The sequence below is a fragment of the Rhyacophila brunnea genome, unplaced genomic scaffold (assembly GCF_057557595.1).
Source record: "Rhyacophila brunnea isolate RB1 unplaced genomic scaffold, BYU_Rbru_1.0 scaffold_6, whole genome shotgun sequence".
NCBI lineage: Eukaryota > Metazoa > Arthropoda > Insecta > Trichoptera > Rhyacophilidae > Rhyacophila > Rhyacophila brunnea.
Window position 1 is genome coordinate 28,052,005 of NW_028233276.1, and position 24,772 is coordinate 28,076,776.

The 24,772-nt window shown below is 35.1% G+C and overlaps 1 protein-coding gene across 1 annotated transcript; it reads right to left on the reverse strand.

Annotated features, from left to right (window-relative positions):
* Positions 1–766: 766 nt before the first annotated feature.
* LOC147065492 (uncharacterized) lies at positions 767–16,038 on the reverse strand. Its single transcript, XM_085956992.1, has 3 exons — positions 15,892–16,038; positions 3,186–3,790; positions 767–1,352 (listed from the first exon to the last, which is right to left on the reverse strand). Exons 1-3 carry the CDS (start codon positions 16,036–16,038, stop codon positions 767–769), a joined length of 1,338 nt encoding a protein of 445 aa, XP_085813118.1.
* Positions 16,039–24,772: the final 8,734 nt, after the last annotated feature.

A 24,772-nucleotide genomic window follows, 5' to 3' on the forward strand; every position in this document is an offset into this window, starting at 1 on the left:
TTAGTTTAAATGTGAAAAATAGAGTTATGATAATTCCGCTGTTCGTTACATTTCTTTGTAAAATTTTTTCCTACTACCTTACTTATCTTTCCAAAGATTCGTTAAAATGACTTTGAAGAAAGTGTTAAAAGAGAAAGTTAAACACCTAAAAAATCATCCCACTCAAGTACATCATTGTAATTTTCATAAGATCATAAAATTTTTGTTTAAATTGAAATATGTAAAAAGTTAATTAGCACAAAACTTCAAAATAAAATATTATTATTTAAGTCAGTTGTTTTCAAATTTTCTTATTACATGGCACACTAAAAATTCTAGGCGAGGGCTTCCCAATCGGTGTGCCGCGAGTAAAGGAAAGTGTGGCGCAGGATTTCGTTTCTTTTATATTATAAATAATTTAATTTCTCATAAAAACTAATATTTCTGTATATGTCTCACAACACCGTATGTAAAAAAGCGATGAAAAGTTGCATGCGGAACAATTTTCTGAAGTGTTTGTTTATTTTCAATAAAAGGAATGTTTGTGTTTTAAGTTTTTGTTTTCGTTTTGTTTACTTAAGTCTTTAAACATATATATGTATATATTTATACTAGCTGACCCGGCAAACGTTGTTCTGCCATATAAATTATTTCTAATGAATATTTTGGTTGTTAAATAAAAAATAACGAATGTATTGTAAGTGTGTGAGGATGGGATCTATAACAGAAAGAGGAATGGAGAGCTGTAGACGGTGACCGCCGATAAAAACAAAAAAACACCAACCATTCATTTTATCAATTCAAAATGAGTAATGATGTTCGTAATGAATGAATTATCTGTGGCGGGATCTCGTTGTTTAATGTTTATGTAATATCCGTCTTGTCCCTTCCAGAAAATTAGCGGATATTGGAGAGTGTCGTATGAACGGTGTGTGTCAGCGATGAACTCCAGATTATTTTTTCTTCTTTGAATCACGCTTTCTCGCGTCGATGTGCGGTCGCCAACCATGATTCCAGCAACGTCATCAACAACAAGCGCATTGAATCGACGCACGTGCTCTCCAGCTGGTGTTTGATCAGGATTGATGACAATGGCGTGATTGTCACTTTGCAATTCGTGCATGTGTGATTTGAAGAATTTCAATAATTCATTGTGCTCATTCAATAGGGCGTCCAGTTCGCCGACGATGCGCCTGCTATTAGGCGAATTGAGGTTATTGTAGCCGCAACGTGCATCTACACGATTGATGTCCTCACCGCCCATGAAGTAGATTTGTAAAAAAATATGTGGTTCGTTTGGTGGTGGCAGCAATGATCCTACTTTGTGGTACACTTGGTCTTTGATTCTGAACGCTGAATGGAATTGTTGACCATTGCCGCAGTATTGTGAACTATTTCTGATGCTCCAAACGAAGTCATTTGGAAGCATAAATTGAATGTGCGAATGGACTTCAGGAACAGGTGTGAATCTGGAACCGTGCTGATGAGCAAGCCGTTCAATGGTTCTGGTGGTGTCTCAATTTCTGGTAGTTGAACTTTTCCTGATGCGCAATACATCCCGGCTGACTCATGTTTGAATTTGAGCGCATGACAATAGGGACACTCTTTGTAAATAGCACCAATCAGAACTTTTAGATGAACGAAATATTCAATATCTGGCTCGTCTTCAAATGCGAGACGAAAGAACGAAGCGGATGTAAATGCTCGATGTACTAGTTGGCGTTGTCAGTCATTTGATCTGCGTGTGTTAACTACGAACCGGCGCGCTTGGCTCCGTTCCAATTGTCGTTGTTGATTTCGTTCAGCTTGTGCCTCTTGTGAATGAGATGCACGCAATTGCGACATGCTCACACGCACATTTTAGTGATTTTATTGGATTTGTTCGTCTGTTCTTTCTGCTCTACTATTTTGCATGTTTGTTGCTATATTCGTTAGACAGCCCAAATGCGCCTCCTTACGTCTTGCTGGCATTGTTCACTGTAATACACGCACACAAATAGATAAATTAAAATAAATAGTAAAAAAATTTGCATGCACTGCGTTGTGATATGCCGAATGAAATGTCAAAATGACGCGACGCTGCTCTTGAATTCTTCTCGGATGTAGCGCCATCTGTCATTTAACAACATAAATAATTTCGTTCTGTTTGAAATACGAACGACGGTTAAATTTGTTCATACAAAAATACTAAAATCGCGATTATAAAATGGGAAGGTGGAGGTAGGAGGGTGAAAATTTGGGGTTGATGCCAAATAAAAAAAAAATTGTCATAAAAATAAAAGAATTTTTTTTCTGGATAGAGATACCCTAATTACCTAGCGGTATGAAATATACTTTACGACCTATTCTCATACCTAACAAATATACATAAAAAAATTCTAAAAATCGGTCGAGCCGTTTCGGAGGATTGCGACCACAAACACCGTGACACGAGATTTTTATATATTACTAGCTGACCCGGCATACGTTGTTCTGCCATATAAATTATTTCTAGTGAATAATTTGGTTGTTAAATAAAAAATAACGAATGTATCGTAAGTGTGTAGGGATGGAACCTATGACAGAAAGAGTAATGGAGCGCTGAAGACGATGACCGCCGATAAAAACAAAAAAACACCAACCATTCATTTTATCAATTCAAAATGAATAATGATGTTCATAATGAATGAATTACTTGTGACAGAATCTCGTTGTTTAATGTTTATGCAATATCCGTCTTGTCTCTTCCATAAAATTAGCGGATATTGGAGAGCGTCGTAAGAACGGTGTGTGTCAGCGATGAACTCCAGATTATTGTTTCTTCTTCGAATCACAATTTTTCGCGTCGATGTGCGGTCGCCAACCATGATTGCAGCAATGTCGTCAACAACAGGCGCATTGAATCGACGCACGTGCTCTCCAGCTGGTGTTTTAGCAGGATTGATGAAAATAGCGTGATTTTCACTATGCAATTCGTGCATGTGTGCTTTGAAGAATTTCAATAATTCATTGTGCTCATTCAATAGGGCGTCCAGTTCGCCGACGATGCTCTTGGTATTAGGCAAATTGAGGTTATTGTAGCCGCAACGTGCATCCACACGACTGATGTCCTCACCGCACATGAAGTAGATTTGTAAAAAAATATGTGGTTCGTTTGGCATTGGCAGCAATGAGCCTGCTTTGTGGTACACTTGGCCTTTGATTAACGTTGAATGGAATTGTTGACCATTGCCGCAGTATTGTGAACTATTTCTGTTGATCGAAACGAAGTCATTTGGAAGCATGAATTGAATGTGCGGATGGACTTCAGGAACAGGTGTGAATCTGGAACCGTGCCGATGAGCAAGCCGTTCAATGGTTCTGGTGGTGTCTCAATTTCTGGTAGTTTTACTTTTCCTGATGCGCAACAGATCCCGGCTGACTCATGTTTGAATTTGAGCGCGTAACATTGGAGACATTCTTTGTCCATAGCACCAATCAGCACTTTCGGATGAGCGGAATATTTACTATCTGGCTCGTACTCGAATGCGAGACGAAGGAACGAAGTGGATGTAAATGCTCGATGTACTTGTTGGCGTTGTCGGTCATTTGCTCTGCGTGTGTTAACTACTAACCGGCGCGTTTGGCTCCGTTCCAATTGTCGTTGTTGATTTCTTTCAGCTCGTGCCTCTTGTGATTGAGATGCACGCAATTGCGACATGCTCACACGCACGTTTTTGTTATCTTGTTGGATTGGTACGTCTGTTCTTTCTGCTCTACTATTTCGCATGTTTGTTGCTTTATTCGTTCGACGCCCCAAATAGCCCCCCTTGCGTCTTGCTGGAATTGTGCACTGTAATACACGCACACAAAAATAGATTAATTAAAATAAATCGTACAAAATTTTGCACGCACTGCGTTGTGATATGTCGAATGAAATGTCAAAACGACGCGACTCTTCTCTTGAATTCTTCTCGGACGTAGCGCCATCTGTCATTCAACAACATAAATAATTTCGTTCTGTTTGAAATACGAACGACGGTAAAATTTGTTCATACAAAAATAATAAAATCGCGATTAAAAAATGGGAGGGTAGGGATAGGAGGATAAAAATTTGAAGTTATAGGTATTCTTTGATGCCAAATAATAAAAAAAGTACAAAAAAAATTTGTCGAAAAAATAAAAGAAAATTTTATCTGGATAGAGATACCCTAATCACCTAGCGGTATGAATTATATTTGTTGACCTATTCTTATACCTAAAAAATATACATAAAAAAAATCATAAAAATCGGTGAAGCCATTTCGGAGGAGTGCGACCACAAACATCGTGACACGAGATTTTTATATATAGAGACTAGCTGACCCAGCAAAGTTGTTCTGCCATATAAATTATTTGTAGTGCATATTTTGGTTGTTAAATAAAAAATAACGAATGTATCGTAAGTGTGTGGGGATGGGATCTACGACAGAAAGAGGAATGGAGCGCTGTAGACGATGACCACCGATAAAAACAAAAAAACACCAACGATTCATTTTATCAATTAAAAATGAGTAATGATGTTCATAATGAATGAATTACCTGTGGCGGGATCTCGTTGTTTAATGTTTATGCAATATTCGACTTGTCCCTTCCAGAAAATTAGAGGATATTGGAGAGCGTCGTATGAACGGCGTGTGTCAGCGATGAACTCCAGATAATTTTTCTTCTTCGAATCACGATTTCTCGCGTCGATGTGCGGTCGCCAACCATGATTCCAGCAATGTCGTCAACAACAAGCACATCAAATCGACGCACGTGCTCTCCAGCTGGTGTTTTATCAGGATTGATGACAATAGCGTGATTGTCACTATGCAATTCGTGCATGTGTGATTTGAAGAATTTCAATAATTCATTGTGCTCATTCAATAGGGCGTCGAGTTCGCCGACGATGCTCCTGGTATTAGGCGAATTGAGGTTATTGTAGCCGCAACATGCATCCACACGATTGATGTCCTCACCGCCCATGAAGTAGATTTGTAAAAAATTATGTGGTTCGTATGGCATTGGCAGCAATGAGCCTACTTTGTGGTACACTTGGCCTTTGATTTTGAACGTTGAATGGAATTGTTGACCATTGCCGCAGTATTGTGAACTATTTTTGTTGATCCAAACGAAGTCGTTTGGAAGCCTAAATTGAAAGTGCGAATGGACTTCAGGAACAGGTGTGTATCTGGAACCGTGCCGATGAGCAAGCCGTTCAATGGTTCTGGTGGTGTCTCAATTTCTGGTAGTTGAACTTTTCCTGATGCGCAACACATCCCGGCTGACTCATGTTTGAATTTGAGCGCGTAACAATGGATACATTCTTTGTCCATAGCACCAATCAGCACTTTTGGATGAGCGGAATATTCACTATCTGGCTCGTACTCGAATGCGAGACGAAGGAACGAAGCGAATGTAAATGCTCGATGTACTTGTTGGCGTTGTCGGTCATTTGCTCTGCGTGTGTTAACTACGAACCGGCGCGCTTGGATTCGTTCCAATTTTCGTTGTTGATTTCGTTCAGCTCGTGCCTCTTGTGATTAAGATGCACGCAATTGCGACATGCTCACACGCACGTTTTTGTTATCTTGTTGGATTTGTTCGTCTGTTCTTTCTGCTCTACTATTTCGCATGTTTGTGGCTTTATTCGTTCGACGGCCCAAATGGGCTCCATTGAGTCTTGCTGGCATTGTGCACTGTAATACACGCACACAAATAGATACATTAAAATAAATCGTACAAAATTTTGTACGCACTGCGTTGTGATATGCCGAATGAAATGTCAAAACGACGCGACTCTTCTCTTGAATTCTTCTCGGACGTAGCGCCATCTGTCATTCAACAACATAAATAATTTCGTTCTGTTTGAAACACGAACGACGGTTTAATTTGTTCATACAAAAATACTAAAATCGCGTATAAAAAATGGAAGGGTAAAGGTAGGAGGGTGAAAATTTAGGGTTATAGGTATTTTTTGATGCCTAATAAAAAAAATACAAAAAAAAATTGTCAAAAAATTAAAAGAAAAAATTTTCTGGATAGAGATATCCTTATTACTTAGCGGTATGAAATATACTTTATGATACCTAATTCTTATACCTAACAAATATACATAAAAAAATCATAAAAATCGGTTGAGCCGTTTCGGAGGAGTGCGACCACAAACACCGTGACACGAGATTTTTATATATATAGAGATGTATTTCGAACAGCCTACGCTAATCATGGAGATTACTCTTAGCTCTCTGGGACACCAGCATATTCTTGAATACTACTGATTTATGAAGTAAAGTATCTTTAGGCAATAATAACAATCAATAAAATTCTATACACATTATGTATTCTACTTCAACCATCTTCTTTATAATACTGTTGAATCACGCCCGTCTATTTCTACGCCATTCTTTTCGATCCTTTGCAGTTTTTGATCTATTTCTGTGAAGACTATGGGTATATTTTCAAATAATTTCGCTTTCTTTGGATATCAATTATTATAACATACTCAATAATAAATATTTGGACGTAAACGTTAGAATTTATAGATATTTTAAATAGAGTAGAAAAAAGATATATTATTTTAAAAATATAAAATATATAGATGTGGCACATATTATAATCCCAAGATGGCCAAGTGGCTCACGCGTCGGCTTATAACATAGAGGTATTAAATAAAAGCTTATAATGTCATAGGTCCCAAATGGGTTTGGCAAATACTGGAGAGTATATAGGCCGAAAAAAAAAGAATTATATTTTAATCTGAGCAATCCGTTAACTATGCTGGAAAAATATATTTTATATCATTATTTATAGTTATATACCACATTAATATATTGATAAAAATATGAAATACTCGTATGCTACAATATATTTGTTTTTTATCAAAACCAACTGAATAAAACTATATTTCTTTCCATAAAAAATATATCCGTGGTTATTGATTTTTTCAAATTATATTTTTACTATAATATAATAGATGCATTATACATTTAGTTCAAAGTTTACTAAACATTCTATATAAAAATGTGTTTGAAATTTTATTGGAATACGACTATATCACTAATTAATTGAAAGAAATTGTAAGAGTTTTTGATCTACATTCATTGCCACGGATTTCATTTAAGATGCCTTAATATATTATTTTAATATTGAATAAAATAAATCATAAAATAGTTAGAATGATAATGATTTTGAATGCTCTATCATAAAATATGATTTTATAATGGTGCATGATTTATCATAATGACATTATAATGTTATGTACAAAAAAATGATCTATAAATGAGAGCCAGACTACGTCATGTCGAAAAAGAACACTTGGGAAAATTCAATTTGAAATTTTTCATTTACGTATTTTGAAAATTTAAATATGTCGAACACAATTAACGAAAAATTCGAGTATTAGCCTATAATAACCCCCAATTAATAATTTTGTATATTTGCCTCTCAAATTATTATTATAATATTGGTTATGCCTGTTATATGTATTTTTTGGAATAATTAATAACCATGTCCTTGCTTTTTCGTACAAGGTGGTTGTTAGTAACTTTGGACAATCACAAACACCCAGGATTTGAGAAAAACACATAAATATTATGTCCTCACCGGGTATCGAACTCAGAACTCTCGGGTGGAAGTATGCGTGTTCTAATATTACAATAATATTATACAAATAAATATGTTTTTATAGTAATACTTAGCAGAATTATTTAAGGAATTATAAATATAATACGATACCGTTTAATTAGAATATTCCAAGAACTAGAAATCATAAATTTATGAAAAGGAGAAAGTACAAAACACATCACATTATCCAAGTAGAAGCTTAGATGTATTTTTCGTTTATTAGACCCTGGAATATTTCCCCCTTAGTTTTTACATATAAAAAAAAAAGTCAAAAAGCTTTTCATCTGTGTACTTCCAATCCAATTATTGTAGAATGTCAGTGTGTAAAAAAATGTAATTGAATTGTGTCAATCAATCTATAATTAAGTTCAACAGCTATTCTCTAAAAATAATCCAACAGTATGCTAAATTACCTGTATGAGTTGTTACCAAGGTAATTTGCTGTTGTCAACCCTACTATTATAAATTATAGTACAGTACTGTAATTTAAATTCGGTACAAAATGTAAAATATCATTATTTTGAAGGATTGAAGACGAAAAATGTTCCTGTTTTCAGAAATACTAATTTTTTACACCCTTGTACTATAATTAGTATAGAAAAAGATGGCAACACTATGATTTTTCTGACAATTTGATGTTTTTACGACATTCTGATATTTTGTAAACTGAAAATTTTAATGGAAAATATTAGGTTTACAAAATATTCATTTACATTGTAATTAATAATTGTTTATTACCTGAAAGTAACTTTGGAAATTAAGTAAACTGAAGATATTGATTAGTTATATTTTATTTTCTCTAATATCGTGGGTTTTTTATACTATCTAAATTTACAAAAGGGTTAACTGTCAAATAGAGCTATGATATTGCGCTCACATTTTTACAACGTTTTTATTAGGTCCTATTCTTGTTTGTCCGGTGGATGTTTATCCAGTACAAATCTTGCAATCGATTTTTAACTAACTTCTCGACTAGCTAGACATTTGAAACTTTTGGAATCAAAACTTTACTATCAAAACACGATGCCAATGCATTCTTTTAATACTTTTAGCCATCTTTAAGTATAATTTAATTCATTTTCAGTTATTTCTGTTTTATATCTATAAAGGGTTATTTTGGAAGAAATCCGTAAAAAGTATAACACTAGTATTGGTTGCTAGGGGTCTGCGTCTGCAACTAAATTATTAATATATACGTGCGTTACTATGGAAATCAATATGACATGTCAAAATGACATTTCAGCATTCTATTTATTCGGTATTTCTATCAAGAACATTTTTTTTGATCGTTTAAGCTAGTCAAGTTAAGTTTATATGATTCAACAGAAAATTTAAAAACGTTGTACATAAAAAGTTCTTTTTATTTTGTAATTATTACATTTAAGATCAGAATAATCTGGCAAACCATCACGAATAGATTTCACGCTTGAACAATGGAACAAAATAACCCAAATCTCAAACCCAGTCGACGATTTGTGAAACTTATTGACGATTTAGTTTTTAAGGCGTACATAATTGTCCATCTGAGCAAGCCATCCGTAGAACTGTGGATAATTTTTTGGACACAAATACTCTCTAAATCATGCAATACCACCAACACGTCACCGAATGAAAGTGTTCAAGAAGATCACAATTTATTGATTCGTCATCGGTCGCAGCAATTAAGACTACGTAACAATTACACATAACAATTTTTGTGCAAATGGCTTGGCCTACAATCGTATAAAAGCCAGTTGGTGCAGGAATCGAAGCCATGAGACCATCACATGCATCGTTATTTCGCCGATTGGGCCTTAAAGCAGTTGGGAACTGACTTGTTGTTTTATAGTAAAATTACCTTTAGCGATGAGGTTCATTTTTTACTTAGCGGGTTTTTTAGGCAAAATTGCCATATAAAAAGTAAGACCAATCCAGCAAATAATCAGTAGACTACTTTGAATCCACAAAAATGCACCATTTGATGCACTTTATATGCTAGTGAAATTATCGGATCTTGCTTTATTGTCTTATTGAGCAAGTTATATTTTACAATTGTAAGTTCTGTCAAGCTTAAAATGAATACTCTTTATAAAAACAATATTGAAAAGTCCATGTCTTTTCAGATGGAAGGAGCAAATGGCCGTCCCTCTATTAGAAGTTAGTCACAATCAGGGCGATCTTTGCTTTATGGTCTACTAAAGAAGAATCATCTAATTGTGACGCATCGGAAATGTTTGCTAAAGAATTCGGAAACCTTCGGTTTTGGTCGGATGAACAGAAAAAAAATTGTGACTGAAAATAAGAAACAGTAAATATTTATTTACAAAAAAAAACACAGATAACAAAAACAATAAAACACGCATTACATAATAATATTATGTATGTTCATAACTTTATTAATCAATTATTAATTTAATTTTAATATACCTAATAGTCAATAATTAATTATATTATAGTAGTAATATTATGAAGCACCAAAACATAAAGCTCGGTTCAAACACAGCGGATTCCGCGCGTATTGAACCGCGTGTAAATTATTGATGGCTGTTCAGAAAGACGCGGTTCCCGCGCGGACATTCGGAGCTCGAAACTTCAGTGTTAACGTGGATGTCGAATAATTAATATGGTACTCTACAAAAAACTGTTTTACAGGTTTATATCCCAAACTGATAAAATTGGAAACAAAATTATTTCAGGATTTCGAAAAAAATATTCAACGAATTAGTTGCGATGATTAGAGAAGAACTTTCAAGTTCTGATGCTCTGATAAGAGACCGCGTGATTTGCATGATTCAACTGAACGCGTAGGTATTTTATAAAAACAGAGCCGTGGATTCCGAGCGGGATCCATTTTTTGGCGGTTGACTAATGGATAGGTTCCGCGCGGACAAGTGTGAACGAATATAATATAGATGCCAGTACAAATAGGCTACGCGCGGGATCCGTCATGTCTAAGCCGAGCTTAAATAATACGATACAACTTATTATGGTATATTAGTATATTATATCATAATAAAATCTTCAAAAAAAGTTTTTTTTTGATACCTAGGTTAACAGAATTCTTTAATATGATAAATTGTGATTTAAAATTTAATTTTGAATATGAAAGTGAATATATTATAGATATCATCAGCAATGAAATCAATCAACACTAATTTCTACTTGTATTAAATATGTATAATAATATAACCCCGATAATAACACCGAAACATTCATGTTTTTCTTTATTTTACAATGTCCAATACACAGAGTGTTGGTCATATTTAAATATTTTTGTTTTTACAATAAATTAATGTTGGCCACTTGCTCAACCAATTAGGTCTATCTGTTCCAAACACACATTATAAACCAACATGTAAATTTTCCAGACCCGAGTTGCGAACCTCATATTATAATCCCACACTATAACCGCTCGCCCATTGTGAGCGTTTATGTTATTGTTTATTATTAGCATTAATTTAACAGTAATTAGGATTTATGTCGGTTGTCGTAGTCCAGTGCGTAAGAAACTGACATCTGGCAGAGAAGAATCCTTGGTGTTCATGTGATTTTTTCACTTCTATTACTGCAATACATATTATGTTTCAGTAGGTAATCGTTTTACAGTAACACCATGGGTACGGCAAATGCGGCTTGCAGTTGTAGTGGTATTTTTTGCTAGCATTGAAACAGGCATTGTCGCAAGCAATTCAAAACACGCGTGAATCGCCTATGGTGCCACTGTAGAATGATTTACCCATACCTACATTACTGTTATCAGATCGCTTGGCCTGCTGTAATGTAAAATAATAATAATATTTTTTTTTGTTTGAAATAGGTACCTACTACCGAATGATTTATTTGACATTAAAATGTCATTATAAAAGTATATAGGTATATTTTAACAGATATCAATTTAGAATAGTCACCATTAATTTTTTTTAATAATGATGATATTATATTAATCGTATTATAATGCTACATATTATATATTCAATTCATATAATGTCTATCCGCTAATAATAATTGACACCATTACATAATTATGCATAATTCTAAAATGTTATAGGTATATCAAAGATTTTATAGTAACGGTTAACCTACCAGCAACGTTCCCTCTAATTTTTCTTTTGTGTGTGCGGATCATCAATGCATATGAGCAGTGGTGTTACTACGGTTGGTGTCACCCGTCAGTGACGGCCGTCATCCGGGCGGTAAATTTACCCCCCCCCCCCATAAGCATACACATACAATTTATCATTAAAACTTATATTTTAAGGTATTTATTAAATTCAGCCTTCCGCCTTTCGAGAAATGAGTCGAAGAATTGTGCATGTGATGATTTCGTGCTTTCGAGCAAAATTAAAATCTGGCAAAGGAAACTTTCTTTTACAATATTTTTGTATGAGCAGTGTTCGAGGGATGAAAACATGTATGCGGACACATTTTGGTAGATGTGCGCATACCTTACAGGGAACGTTGCCTACCACATATTATAACATATAAAGATACGACATTTTCAATATTAAATGTTATATTTTTCTGAATTGTCATAGTTCGATTTATCGCTGTTCTGTTTTGTCACCGTTCTGTTTCTTCATGTTCTTATGTTCTATTTTGTCCGGTTACGGAAGTGGTTATAATATGAATGACTGTTTCCTGAATTGGCACAGTCAATGTTTTATTATACCAATATATAACCATACTAATGACTGCAATAGTGATTGCTTCACCTCCGAAAGGCACCTAGAGGGAAAATATAAAGCTTGCAATTTGTGAAAAAAAATGATAATTATTAATCTATAAATACATGTGTTTTTTTAGGGAAAGAATATTTTTTTATTGAAATTCAAACATAAATTTATAATTCGATCGTATTTATTATTTTTCTATTGAATGTTTTTAGATAGGTACATACTGATTAATTAAAACACTTTAAATTCCTCTCAAATTTCAAGTTTCATATATTCCCGCTAGATGCTTCAATCCTAGTAGTGCAGTGCATTCACATTAATAATATTATTAGCATAAGTATTTCTTTTTAATATAATACTAGCTGACCCGGCGAACTTCGTACCGCCTCACAATCAATAATCTTGTGTTAACTTATTAGCTGAATTAAAATACCCAAAATGAATTAAGTTCAATAAATGTGCAAAAATCAAATCAAAACGAAATAGATTACATAGTTTTGGTTGGTTCAGATTTCAAAGCACGATAACTACCAAGTCAATCTTCAGTTGTAAATTGTGCGGTGGCAAGCCAGGCAGATCCAATAAGTTTAAAAATTCAGTTGAATAGTTGGTTGCTTCGTCTTCGTTTATTACACAGTCGATAGATTTGAAGGAATGCATTGGACCAACGATTTGATTTTGAATTGTGAAGCTTAAGTGATCCACATCTTTGTTCTTTGCCGCAAAAATTGCTCGTTCACTCAACCAATTGTGATTCTTGTGGTTAGCAATGACGTTCGGGAACACTTTGTTGATGAGGTCGTCCTTCGCTGAGACGAAATTTCAAAAATTCAGCGGAAACGAAATCAATCCGTTCGATTCGTCGACAGGAGCACGGCAGTTACCGATAGTCAGCAATTGTTTTTCGGCAGATGGATTGTTTAGCAATGCAACTCGCATGTTTGTCGTCAGCTAAAATTTCTTCACATAGCGCCACAGAGTTTATGATTTGAGGCAAGCGTTCATTTCATCGGCAGCGGTCGATCTTGGAATGACTGGTAGTGTTTGGCGGAAATTACCAGATAGTAGAATCATTGCGCCACCAAAACATCTTGAGTAATCGCGCAGATTTTTCATAGTTCGATCGAGAAGGTTTAACGGCAATTTCAACGCTGAATGAGCCGTTCGGTATCCTTTTAACAACGTGGCCGCTATCCCAGAAGAAGCAACTGCTACAGAAATTTCGGATCTCACACGAACAGTGGCCAAAATCAATGACATGAGAAATGTCTTCCCAGTTCCACCAGGCGCATCGAGGATAAATAAACCACCATTTCCATCATCAATTGCCTGCAATAACGTATCGTACACTTCCTTTTGTTGGGGGTTCAACATTGGTACATTCGATCAAACCGATCGGTTCAATGCATCTCGATCATATTCACGTTCACGTTCCAATTCTCGATTAAAAGCGTCATTCATTCCACGATGTGGCGTTGGCATTCCTAACTTGAGATAACACATGTCTTCGATCAAAAGCAAAGTCTGGTTATGTATCTCCTCATTCACTTCGAGATCGGGATTCTCTGAACTGACACGAATTCGATGTAAAATGTCTTCTGACATGTCACCCTTGTACTTGTTCCACAGTTCAGGTGGATTTGATGGGAAGCATGTCGAAATAATGATAGCAAATAATGTGCGTATCTGACTTGGAGATGCAGAAATAATTGCTACAGCGATTTTCATGTCCCTGTTGGAAGTGAGATGGAATAAGGAACCGGAGGGTAGGTTGACTCCATGATGAATAACTCGGAATTTGGTGCGTGAATGAAATGAACCCTGGTTTTATTATCTCCTTCCAAATCAATATCAATTTAATTATTACAGATAAGTTTACCGATTATAATTTAGTAGAACGAAAGCAGTTTATGCGTTATGAGAAATTGCTAAGTTGATCGGGCGGAATGGAACGATAACCTTACGGTTAGATCTTTGATAACTGACTGACATATTGTTTTCATGTAATTGAGTGTTTTATACAGATTCGATACAATAGAAAATGCTGATCATTATTTGGATATTTTGATAATCATGCTTTGTTGTGCAATGCATAGCTTGTTTGTAAATTATAAATAATTGATTTTAATTTTAGACAATTAAGCACTTTTTAATTATAAGGCACGATTGATTTTCATATAAACAATTTTGTGCAGATCATGATGTTTTGTAAATTATAAATAATTATTTAATATAATTATTTTGCTAAATTAGCTTATTGATTTATTCACACAAATTGCTTGTTTTGCTGTCTCACGATATTATGTTACAAGGTACTTGTAATTATAATTTGAGTCGTGCAAATGGTAGGATAATAACCCTTACAGGACCCCCTTTCCAGTAATCCGAGTGGAGGATTGCGATACAGGAAGATGTTGAAGTGGGTGTTGACTGGCTGATGGTGATGGATTTGTGTGAAGATCTGGTCGTGTGTTGTCTTTACTCAGTACAGCGCTCGCGTTTCGTGGATCAGACTGTACTGACAATGTAGAGTAGTATTTTTGCTAAAAGTGCGTCTCTTGTTCATTGCTTAGCACATTGAAATTGCTTGTATGTCGAATTGTGCTTACAATCATATAGTCGAAAATAATATTTGTCATTTGAGATGCTTGATGTAGGTCAGGTTTGACTGTTGTGAAACATGACACTCGCACTGGTTTAATTCGGTTGTTTCGTAACTGTTTTTCTTTGCAGGTGTCGAATTGCTTCGTTTTCATGTTTTGAAATTGTAACTCATCTGGCTCGCTTAGATTTTCCTTGATATTTGTGATACTGATGTATGTACTTTTATTGAGATTTGTAAAAGTGATTGACATAACGTAGGTAGTATGAAAATAGCATTAAGTTATAATGCAGAAGCTGGGGTTGTGACTTGAATTATTTGATAGTGTGTCCAATGTAGTTAGACTTGTAAGTTCAACCAAGGTATTTTGTTTGCTGGCCATCAGAAAACATGAGGTACGAGGGAATATGTCATTTGGCTGCTCGTAAGATGATTTCTTCTGGCGTTTCCGACTTGCAATGTGTGCAGAAGTGTAGAAAGGGTAACTTAGCTTGTGAGTGGGTCCACAGGGCTAAGAGAGATATAAGCATCGAAGGCGTTCGCGCATGCTCGGATTAGCTTAGAGGCTGCTCTGTTAGTACATATCGTCTGAATGTGCGTAACAGAGTACAGTGGGTAGTTCAAAAGTGCGTTATTGAAACTACGAAGAGTTGAAAAATGGTTGGTTGAGTTTTGAAAGGTCTAAAGTTGGAGTATCAAAGGTTGCCTAAGACAATTACACATAGTCAGGAATCTATCTAGTGTTAAGAATAGATCCATCGAGTAAAAATGTCTTAGTGACAGAAGTCAAGGGTTGCTGCTTCTAAGTGTAACTAGAGATGCTAATTTCGTGGTGTGTACCTATGTTAAATATGTATGTGTGTAGGAAAACCTTGAGCTTGCCTGAGCGGAGTTAACATGTCATGTGCGTGCAGCTGGCGGAAGATGATGATGGACAAAGCGGGTTGCTCTGCGCCGTCCGTCGTGCCGCTGGTGGTCTGCATGGTCCGGTGTCTCGTTCGACATGTTAGGACTCTGAAGTGGGCAGAATTTGATTGGATTGTTGTGGCTGGCCTCTGATGGTGAAGACGGATTGTCGGAATCGTGGAAGCTTTCATCGAACCAAGGAACTGGTAGTGCCATTAGCGTGCACTGTAGTAGATCCTGGTGTATTGTAGTTGTCGATGTCTGTATGTGTCCAGATGATGCGTCTTCTTCCATGGTGAGTTTGGCTGAGGCTGATCTGATAGAGATGATTGTCGTGTCAAAGGTTCGCGGAACTGCGTTATGGTTGAACGCGTTGGCTGAGCGCGGAGACGGCGTTATAGTTGAACGCGGTAAGCAGCACGGTAAACAGCGCGAACAGCACGGCCCGATCGACTTGCAATCCTCAGAAAACGCAGCGTGAAAATGATAAAATTTATAAAACGGAGTCTGCAAAATTAAATGAGTTGAATTGAATGAATTTAATTTTTATTCACCACTTATGGGTGTGTCGAGGGTCACTACTGTTGGAAGTGAGATGGAATAAGGAACCGGAGGGTAGGTTGACTCCATAATGAATAACTCGGAATTTGGTGCGTGAATGAAATGAACCCTGGTTTTATTATCTCCTTCCAAATCAATATCAATTTAATTATTACAGATAAGTTTACCGATTATAATTTAGTAGAACGAAAGCAGTTTATGCGTTATGAGAAATTGCTAAGTCGATCGGGCGGAATGGAACGATAACCTTACGGTTAGATCTTTGATATCTGACTGACATATTGTTTTCATGTAATTGAGTGTTTTATACAGATTCGATACAATAGAAAATGCTGATCATTATTTGGATATTTTGATAATCATGCTTTGTTGTGCAATGCATAGCTTGTTTGTAAATTATAAATAATTGATTTTAATTTTAGACAGTTAAGCATTTTTTAATTATTAGGCACGATTGATTTTCATATCAACAATTTTGTGCAAATCATGATGTTTTGTAAATTACAAATAATTATTTAATATAATTATTTTGCTAAATTAGCTTTTTGATTTATTCACACAAATCGCTTGTTTTGCTGTCTCACGATATTATGTTACAAGGTACTTGTAATTATAATTTGAGTCGTGCAAATGGTAGGATAATAACCCCTACATCCCAATGAATATCGTTTTCAATCAAATTGAGCTGTTGACATGCAGCACAAAATGTTGGACATACTACACCATTGACAATTCGAAGTGATTCAAATTATGTCGGCCCACGAACATTAATTACCATCAACAACCGCAAGTAGAAGCATTCTTCATTCGTCGGATGAATTGTGTAAATGCGACCAAGAGCATCATTAGAATGCACATCCGGATGATCAGGAACCGCATCGCCTTGCTTCCGACGTTGAAATTTCTTCGATGAAGCGTTCCAAGTGTAATAACGTGGCATCTCAGAGTAAAGCAACGTTCGTGCAAACGGATCGCTTTTCGATCGCAACAGCACGCTGAGCAACATTCGATGCGTTAAAATAAACTCGTTGACCATTCTCCAGATGCACCGCCAAATGTACAGCAGTGGGATGACGTTCATGAATGAGAAAATACGCCAAATTGCTTCATTGCAGCTCACATATCGACAAACTTAATAGTGCGTGATTTCATCGTTGGTATTGGGAGTTTGAACGCCAAAAACCACAATATCGCTGCCTTTGGTGACATATTTGCAGATGTATTTGATGTACTTTACTGAATTGCAATACTCATGTATCAGAGATGGCGGTGTATACGGATTTTTTTGTGATTTTCTTACTTTTCCAATGCGCGAGGAAGCTTCTCGAAGCCGAGACGAACAAAATAATTTCATCGAAATCATTCAATCAGTTCTATACCATCAATAGACATCATCAAAAAAGCCGTTCCATACGAAATGTATAAGAAAATGAATGTTCTTCATAATTTCTTTTTCCGTGAAATTTTCCGATGTTTTAATAGTTATTCATTCAGGGCAGAGACAAATCCAACAAATTAAAGATCATAAAAATCGGTCCAGCCGTTTTTGAGTTATAAAATAAATGGTGTAATTAACCTGACTTTGTTTTATATAGATTAGATCTTCTGGCTCGCAGCATTGTAAATAACACTGGAAAATTATTCACACAATTCAAAATTACATAATGAAGAAATTATCGATACGCGATATCGACATTCACAAATTTGATAACCTCACAAAGTGAACATTTTAGAAGGCAACTTATCGTTTGAAAATCACGATCAAAATTGCTATTTGTCTACAACAAAGTCTTTCGGTATTATCTGAGAACTGAATCAACTGAATCAACTGTCAAAAACGCCATGTTCACACTTTCTTTTGTTTGTTTGTTTCTTGTTAATTGTTTCTGTCATGAATCAGAGATGGCGTTGTATACGGATTTAATTTTTTTGTGATTTTCTTTTGTTTTCGTATGCGTGAGCTCCATCGTTTAAATTAATCGATATCAGTCAAAAGCCGTTCGATACAAAATGTATGAGAAAATGAATTTTCTTCATATTTTTTTTCCGAGATTTATCCGATGTTTAAATAGTTATTCTGCTATTCGGGGCTGAGAAAAATCCAACAAATTAAAGATCGTAAAAATCGGTCCAGCCGTTCTCGAGTTATAAATGGTGTAACTAACCCGACTTTCTTTTATATATATTATATAGATTATCATACTCAGAATAATTATTTTTTAATGTAAATTAGTAAGTATAGTAAAAATCTGAAATATGTATCTATTTTATATTTTTTATTTATTTATTAAGCTACAAAGTATCTGCTGTAGCTTTTTATGTGTACATTATATTTATTCAACATCAATGATTAGATATAAAAATTCATATTATTAATAATAATGGGAAAGTACATAATATTACATTTCACTTAGTTTGTTATTTACCTTTACAGTGCACCATTATATAGCCAACCACGAGAATATACAAAAAACAGATCATATTATTCTGCATAATATATTGTTATGTTCGTCATTCAAAATAATTTTAGATTAAACTATGAGCCAGTTCCCTTTGGAACGAGCGACGCAATTATTTCAAGGCATTCAATATTGTAATTTTAGCTGAAGAAATGACCGAAGAATTTGACTTTTCCATAAAAATATCGATTTCCACTCAGACGATCAGTAATTTCTTGAAAATTGATATCTTTTAACTCGTAAAATCCCTGAAACAATGATAAAAATAATATAGAATCGTTAAATCATAACAGGTACATACCAGTGGCGAGGGGTGGAGGGAGGTTGCTAAGATTCGATATAAATGGTGCACACTAAAGTTTGTCAGTCATATTTATTTGTTTTCATTGAACTAAGAATATAATTTGCAGATGTTGCTAGTTAGTTTTTATAATTAAATTAAGCCCTGCCTAACCAAACCATAATAATTTAGGTATGATATGGGTGGTCCGATAAAAATAGTGAAAACAAATACGTTTGACTGAAAAAGTTTAGTGTGCACTATTTATGTCGAATCTTAACAGTCTACATCCACCTTTCGCCATTGGTACTTACTATCATCAAATGAAAACATTATAGTGCCGTTGAAAAGATAATTTTAATTTTAGCCAGCTTAAATAATAATAATATGTATGTAGTAAAATATTGTGATATTATGCTTCAATGTGCTTGCAGGAACTTTTTTTTATAAGAAAATACGCAGTATTATATAATCTAGTCAAACACTTTCGTTTTTCATAATATCTCTCCACCTTTGCAGGCCCACGGCCTTCTTTTTCAACCAGTCGGTCATCCCTTAGTTCGGACATGATATAAGTTTGCACGCGGGGATGAATGATTTGTCATAAACTAAACTATGTAGCTCAATAACTGTTTTAGTTTTATTAGATAAGTCAAATGACTCGATAAACTAAGACGATCCCGCTAAATACCGCATTTTAATTATATATTAACCCGTCTTCTCAAAATGGTTGTTAACCATCTTGGGAGTGAGCTACCACCAGTCCCCTCTCTCACATCCTTTTTAGGTGTTCCAAGGGATAGAAGGTGTCGGTACTTATAACCAAAGATATTAAAGAACGTTTTCGTCTATATATTTTATAGAGACAGAGCTTTTTTATACATTTATAGTACTTACACTGATGATTAAATTATCGTAAGTCGATATATATATGATAATATATGTATATTAATTTTTTGTACTCAAAGATCTATTTTCTTTGGCCGGAGTGAGATGAAAGCACCTTTCACCAGTGTTACATTGGCAAATACAATGAATATGTACTAAGTATTTTGAACATTTAGATGAAGAAACACATAGAAAAGCACCATGCTCATTTGAGTTGAGGGTGCCGCGCAGTATCTCCGAACCCATCAATGACACATAGTCTAGGTGGAGACGTAGATACAATAACAACTTGTACGCTTTTTACAGAAGCACCCATAACATGCAGCCCATAAACTGAGATGTCTTATAATATATGGTCGGATCATTACACAATATGAATGAGTGATGTATGATAAAGAGACTGATAGTCAGAAAGGCAAAAGGCAAAATAATATCTGATCGACCTCGTGTAAGATTGGATAAAACTGGAGAAAAGTGGATGTTGGAGAAGGCTGATATCGACATAGACTTGTAGCGCCTCATGAAAGAGAAAAAGTAGATAAACAATCGAAAAAAGTCATTAAAATAAACCACCGTTAATGGCGCTTTTTTCTAATGCAACAATGTAATCTCCTATATATTATTATCCTAAGAGATTTTGGAAAACACACCAAAAGCTCATTTAAGCGACATTTTATTGTTATGTTTACATCTTCACTTCGAAATGTGCGCTACCGATTCATCTACCGATTGAATTGAACACATTTCAGAAATTTTTCATGATTTCACAGGTACGTGACGTTTATATCCGATATTTTCTTACATACCGTATACGATCGCCATATACTGTTGACGCCTAACAAAATTACATGTTCGTCGCTTAATACCTTCTAATTCTTTATTGACACATATAACTAATTATTATTATTCAAATGTCACCATGTGCACATTGGCGCACTTATTTTTTTTGCGGTGAAAAAACTATAATTTTGGAACGATTTGAAATCCTGGCATCATCTAAAAACGCCCCAACTGGAATTATTCCATAGATAACGTAATTGTATTCCAAATTTGATTTTTTAAATACTTCTTTGTGGCTGTTCACACACTATTTTTTTATTGAATAATTTACCTAAAGGCTACTAATTTACATAGATTACAATATATTGCAAAGAATGAAAGAAATATTTTTTTTATTTTCTTAATCAATCTAATATTACTACTTGAAAGACAGCATAATAACAGGTGATATAATTATTATAATATCTACATATTTATATCAATGATGCTACTCCTGTTAGATATACGAATTGTTATAGTTATCAAAATTTGTGATATTGTATAATATCTACATATTCTTATCGTCCTTATCATCAGAAATCTGGACCTATCCACTGCTGGATGAAGGCCTCCTTAGCATTATTCTACTCCTTACTTACACATGTATTGTTATATTTATCAAAATCAGTGATATTATATTATCTACCTATCTATATAATATCTTTACCTCAGAGGCAGACGGATGCAACTCCGTTTTTGGGGAAAATGAGTTTTTTTAAGAATCGTCATGCTAAAGGCTTTATCTATTAGTGGCAGAGAGATGAAAGTTCTAGTCCAAGATATGCATAGCATAAAGATGCAAATGCCATACCTACTTTAGAAGCAGAAGGATGCAAATTCAATAATCCACTAAGATAAAATTCTCTCAAACCGTCTGCAATATGTACTAGACGAGAACCAGCCAGGAGAATGAGCTTTAGAGGAGGATACAGCACTATGGACCATATTATCCAAGTCATCAGAGAAATCAGAGCGGTAACAGGAATACAAGCTGCCGCTATCCATGGGCTTTATAGCCTATGAGAAAGCGTTCGATTCCATAAAGAAATTTTTAATACTCGATGCACTCAGAAATCAAGGAATCCCCGGGCGCTATATAAATATTTTCAATAATATATACAGTAACGCAATCTCCATAAACCATCGCGCATTTCCTATCGGCAAAGGAGTCCGACAAGGTGATACAATCTCACCTAAAATATTTACAGCTACATTTGAAGACTTATTTAGACAACTTGACTGGAATGACACGGGTCCCCATAAATGGAGAATACGTGAGTTATCTACGCTTTGCCGATAACAATAAATAGTAGTTTGCAAGACTCAGAAGGCCTCCAAAGCAGAATGCAGTAACTCGCTGGAGTAAGCAACAAAGAAGGCTTGAAAATAAATGTATCAAAGAATAAAGTCATGTTCAACTGCTTTACGGGCCAAAAAGAGATCCTCATCAATGGCATTCAGCTCGAACAGGTGAAAAACTACATCTATCTGCCACAATAAGTGTCTATAGATGGATGTATATTTGATGAAATTGTTCGCAGAGTGAAGCTAAGCTGGAGTGCTTTTGGCCGCCCGAATAATTTCTTCGAAAATGTCTAAAGTGCAAAGTGTTCAACCAGTGTGTACTTCCCGTAACCACATGCGTATGAAACATTGAGCCTACGTAAAAGAGAGATCCAGAAACTTAGAGTAGCACAATGTGGTATAGAAAGGTACATGCTGGGCATAACGCAAAAGGGCAACAAAGGGAATGAGTGGATAATGGAACAGACAAGGATTAATGATGTGATAGAGTTGCTAAAAACCTCAAATGGAAATGGGCTGGAACATGGCTCGAAGAAAAGACAATCGTTGAACAAATTTAGTCATCCATTGGTATCCAAGAGGTAAAAAACATCCGCAAGGTAGACCTAGAGGCCGCTGGATCGATGAAATGATAAAGCTCTGCGGAAAAACTTGGCAACGCAACGCACAGGAACGAGAGAAGTGGAATCAGCTTGGAGATTAGCGAGGCCTATATCCAGCAGTGAATAGATTCAGGCTGGTGATGATGATGATGACATAATAAAAAAAAATGTGTTTTGCTTTGTTATATTTATACCACTATATTTTTCAAACTTAAAAATTGTTTTATTTTGGCTAGGTAAATAAGATACAAATCCACATTAACAAAATATCTTTAGAGGCAGGAGGATGCAAATCCACACTACGTTTTTTATTTTATTTTTTTAGATATAAAATTGTATTATATTTATTCTTACGTATTCATGAAGTACTTTAATTGAATTAGAATAAAAAAAAAGTAATGATCATTCTATGTATATTTTCTTTGAAGTTATGAGTATTCGTTTAAAATAAAATTGTTTTTTGGCTCTCCTTAACAATTGGGTATTTGGATTTGCATCCGTCTGCCTCTGAGGTACAGATATTATAATGCCATTATTATCACGAGCCTCAATAAATCCACTGCTGGATGAAGGTCTATCTACGTTTATTGTATTCTTGACAGTATTGAATTTTTATATTTATTAAAAAATGCTAATGTTATTTATCTACATATTCATATCGTCGTCATCATCATCAACCAGGATCAATCCACTGCTGGATGAAGGGTTCCGCAACGTGATTCTACTACTATGTTACAAATTTGTGATAGTATACCTATTTCTATTATCCTTATCATCATCGACCTGAACCAATCCACTGCTGGATAATGGCCTCCCTAGCATGATTCTACTCCTTTCTGTCATATGAATTGCTGTATTTCTCAAAATCGGTGAAATTATAAACCTACTTATCTATGATGGTGATGGTGAACTTTTCGATAGTAGATATATTGTATTTCGTTGTGATCGTTCATTTGGTCAAAAGGGTGGCAGTGTGTTAATTGCCGTTCGCTCTGATCGGGTAGATAGCGTATCTGTGATTGACCATATATTTACTGGTATCGATGTAATTATTGTCAAATTGCTGTGTAATGGGTCGCCTTTTATTATTAGCTGTGTTTATTTTCCGCCTCGATCATCCTGTAATACTTATATTATGTTTTTCTCATATTTTGAAAATTTGTCTATTGGCAGCTCAATTGCAATCATCGGTGACTTCAATCTTTATTCGGCATCCGCCAATGTTGATTTGGAATTTGCGCACTTTCTGAGCTGTATGCACTTTAAACAGTTTTCTCAAATTAAAAATGTGAAATCACGCATATTGGACTTGGTCTTGACGGATACAGATTGTAATGCACAGGTGAATGCTTGCGTTGATCCCCTTGTTCAGGAAAACGCTTATCATCCTGCTTTATTAGTTGAGTTGCCAATCAATTATCATAATTTTTCCAATAGTCGTCTTAGCGATAGTAATAATTTCAATTCTGTTAGCTCGGAAACTTTCTTTTTAAATAAATGGAATTTCTTCAAAGGCGACCTATTACAAATGTATTATTAAATGCAGAGTATTGATTGGAATGCTTTATATAGTACCGATGATATTAATAGTGCAATTGATGTTTTCTATGTAAATATTTATGGTGTATTTTCCAAGTCTTTTCCCATTAAGAAGTCTTCGGGTACTTCGCGCAGCTACCCTAAATGGTTCACTCATAGCATTATTAAATCCATTGACTTGAAAGCCATCTGTCATAAACGATGGAAGCGCTTGAAGTGCCTGAATGATTATGGTGCTTTCTCCGATATGCGCAGAAGAGTTCATCGCGCCATTGACGCTGCTCACAAAGCGTACATTGAGAAAATTTCCTTGAATTTAACCTCAGACCCGAAAACTTTTTGGACGTATATTAGGAGCTTACGTAACTCTTCTGCACAGCTATCGTCTATGTCTTTTAGGGGTAGTGTATTGAATGGCTATAAATCCATCGCTGACGGTTTTGCTGAATATTTTAGGTCAGTTTATTCCACGATTCCACCAAAACTTCAACCTCAACCTGAATACTTTTCGTCTTCTTGGCCCATACTATATATTGGTCCTCTAGATGAGTTAGATATGAAATATGCTTTCTCTA